The sequence below is a fragment of the Macrotis lagotis genome, chromosome 8, assembly GCF_037893015.1.
Source record: "Macrotis lagotis isolate mMagLag1 chromosome 8, bilby.v1.9.chrom.fasta, whole genome shotgun sequence".
NCBI classification, from domain to species: domain Eukaryota; kingdom Metazoa; phylum Chordata; class Mammalia; order Peramelemorphia; family Peramelidae; genus Macrotis; species Macrotis lagotis.
Window position 1 is genome coordinate 178,044,068 of NC_133665.1, and position 3,257 is coordinate 178,047,324.

At 33.9% G+C, this 3,257-nt stretch overlaps 1 protein-coding gene across 6 annotated transcripts in view; it reads left to right on the forward strand.

Moving 5' to 3' along the window:
• The window catches only part of LOC141496388 (putative C-mannosyltransferase DPY19L2), a 152,829-nt gene extending 150,777 nt beyond the window's left edge, over positions 1–2,052 (forward strand). For all 6 annotated transcript variants that reach the window (XM_074198914.1, XM_074198916.1, XM_074198918.1 and 3 more), the window contains one exon: positions 301–2,052. In XM_074198914.1, the coding sequence (XP_074055015.1) occupies positions 301–451 (151 nt within the window). In that variant the 3' untranslated portion in view covers positions 452–2,052. The remainder of the gene's footprint in view (positions 1–300) is intronic.
• The last annotated feature ends 1,205 nt before the right edge of the window (positions 2,053–3,257 follow it).

Genomic DNA, 3,257 nt, shown 5'->3' on the forward strand with positions numbered 1-3,257 from the left:
TTGGATTTAGTGATAGAACATATAAAACCAAATCAATACTGCATGAAGAAAGTGATATTTTTTCTTTCTATCATTTTTATTCAACTTTTACTGTGATCACAAGGACATTTCTTATTATTTAAGTAAATGATACATGTTAGTAATTATAACTAAATTTCACCTTTTAAATGTTAAGATATTAAAAAGCAAATAGTTAATATTTTTGTTTTACTGAGATAAGTCACTTAGAGATTATTGTTCATTTGTATTTTTTAAGATTTTGGCATGTATTTTTCACATATGCAATAATTATTCTCCTAGGCCTGGTTGCAGTATGCTTGAAATCTGGGATGTGGAAGACCCTTTGAATGCTGCCAAGCCTTCCTTGTGTAGGATCCTCCTTAAGGATGGCAGGCCTTACTTCACTTCTGTGTACCAAAACAGCGTATACAGAGTCTTCAGAGTGAACTAGGGGGTTTGTGGACTCACCTCATGCATAATAGATGGAGTGTCAGAAATGGTCCTTGATCTGTTCTCTGGCAGGGATGTTGTTTAAAAGAAACATACGATGTTATTGGAAATGTTTTAAAGGAAGAAAATATTTTTATTAATCAAATTCATTTTGATTAAAGATAAAATATTCATTTTTCACATTGCAGTCAGCCTTCGCTTTATAAAAACTAATTTGTGACAAAAACTTGTTTATATGAGTGGTTGTATTTTCACATGCTCCTTTAGCAAATATTCATCTTAAAATGTTCTCTCTGAAAAGAACAAAGACAATATAAATCCAGTGTAAGTTGACTAAATAGTTTTGGATTTTCTTAAGTAAAATATAAAGATTATTGCTTCACTGCAGACTCTAGAAGACCAGCACAACAATACTGCTCAGCGTTATTTGGCATTTCCGTGTTGATTGACCACTATTATTGATCAGGGTTACCTCTGTGAGGAATTTAAATTTTGTAACCACATTTCTGTGAAGTTTGGTTTTTCTTTTTAAAGTAACCAAGATGAATCTTGAATAGATTTAACAGCTTTTCATCATTTTGAGTTAGTTTTTAAAACACCTTTATTAACACTAGAGTGAACCTCTTCAAACATCTATAAATAGTTATAGATGTTAAGTTGAAGGATTTTATAGCCTATGAAGAAAAATTATATATAAAATTTTATTAAGTGCTTTTTTCCCCATTAATACATAAGTAGACTGGGAGCATGATTAAATTTAAATTAGAGGTTGGATAAGGAAAAAAGAGGAGTCAACAAAATTCACCAAATGATCTTTTCTTTCTATTTTAATTTCTGGATCTTGGACATGACAAAAAAAGTTGTCATTTTGTTAAAGACTATATCTTGTTTTAAGTTATATTTTTCCCCTTTCATACTCTACATTTGCATTTGATTTCTAATGTAAGTACCAGTTTTATAAATTTTTCCCCTGTGTATCCCCACGAAAACAAAACAGAAAATACCCTTTTTAAGCAGCTGTTTTGGCTATGAGTCATAACAATTTTACATATAACTTTATTTTTTCACTCCCCAACTACTTGATAGATAAGCACCACCTGAAATAATTCTTTACATACTTCTTCTACTTCTAATTATTATTTATTTTCCTGTTTTAATGATTACTTAATATTCTTGGCCCAAAACATTTTGGATGGTAATATGATAAAATTTCATAGATTAACTTATAATATGTTTGAAGAATAATAAATATTTCATTGGTTTCCCTGAGTATAAATGCTTCTAGTTGTATCTAGACTTTTAACACAATATTAAAAGACTGCCATAAAAGCAACTCTGCATTTTAGATATTTAACATTTTAAAATAATACTTCTGGCCTTAGTATGATGTAAGAGCTTAGGAGTAAAGGAAATATCACTTTGATATTTATTAAACTAGGTCAGAAAAAGCACTTAAAAAGTAAAGAAAAAATTTTGAGACATTAAAATTAGGAAAGAATGAAAGGATGTGTTTGCAAGACTAACAGCACAAGATGAAATGAATTTATATGGAGTTTGCCTCAGTTATTTTGTTATATATGTTGAATAAAAAGAAAACCTGAAGTTTCAGTGTTGTTCCCATTATTTCTCTTTCCCTGTGGCTAATGGAGCAATCTTATATTTAGGGTTGGGCAGGGTTGAGCAGAGGATTTGGAAGGACAGGAGACTTCATATGTTTTAAGGCTACAGAAAATGAACCAGTTGGTATGGAGAGGTTTGGGATTCTTTAGTGGTGAGTCAAACAATAGCTTAGTCTCAGCTTCTATCCATCACTTCTTTTCTTCAGAGCTTCAAAAAAGTCTCCTCTTCTGTGAAGCTTTCCAGACATAACCTTTTCTAAGAAGTAGGCACAAGGAATATGGGAAATATTGCATACATCGTTGAACACAGTTGCTTTGCTGATTGGTTTTAAGGGGATGGCAGCAAATGATTACAGATGCACTCAGCTGTGGAAGGTGGGAGGGAGGGATTAAGAGCCAGTGGACCTGCAGAGCAATTACCCTTGACAAGGAACAAGGAAAAGCATCAGGAGATGGGAGAGAGTGGGGTGTGATTTCAAGGTTTTTGGAGATTGAGAGTGACAGAAGAAGGGACTCAGATTGAATGGTCTCAATTTTCTTCAAGATACAGTCTTTTATTATTCTACTGTTTTGTAAAATTAAAACCTCTTACTGAGAGTGGGTATTACAGAGCTATTGGAGGGGGGGGCTTTGAAGGAAAAAGCTAGAAATTGCTTCTGTGGGTGGTGCAACAGATAGAAATAAAAGAATTACTTGGCTACAGTGGGGGTCTAGTGGAAGTCAGATAACCTGAATCTGCACTACCATGTATATGGTTGATGGATTTGGAAGATAAAGATTTTAGACTTGGAGAGCAATTAAGAGGATATTTCAGTGCTTTAGGCAAGTTTAGGCAAGATGAGTTTCTGAATTGAGAGTGGCTGTAAAAGGTGAGAGGAGCAGCTCAGTGAGGAAGTGGATTGAGTGTTGGATCTAGAGTCAGGAAGATGGAAATTCTAATCCAGCTTCAGACAGTTATAGTGTGTCCCTGGGGAAGTCATTTCTCCCTAATTGCCTCAGTTTCCTCATTTGCGAAATGAGTTGGAGAAGGATATGGATGGCAAACCATTACAGTAGCGCTGCCAAGAAGCTACCAGATGGGGGTCATAAAAGGGAGGCTCAACTGAAAATACTGAACAGCAACATAAAATGGGACAGATGGAAAAAAAAAAACATTGTGGAAGAAGAATCCCTAAGACTTGGCAACTT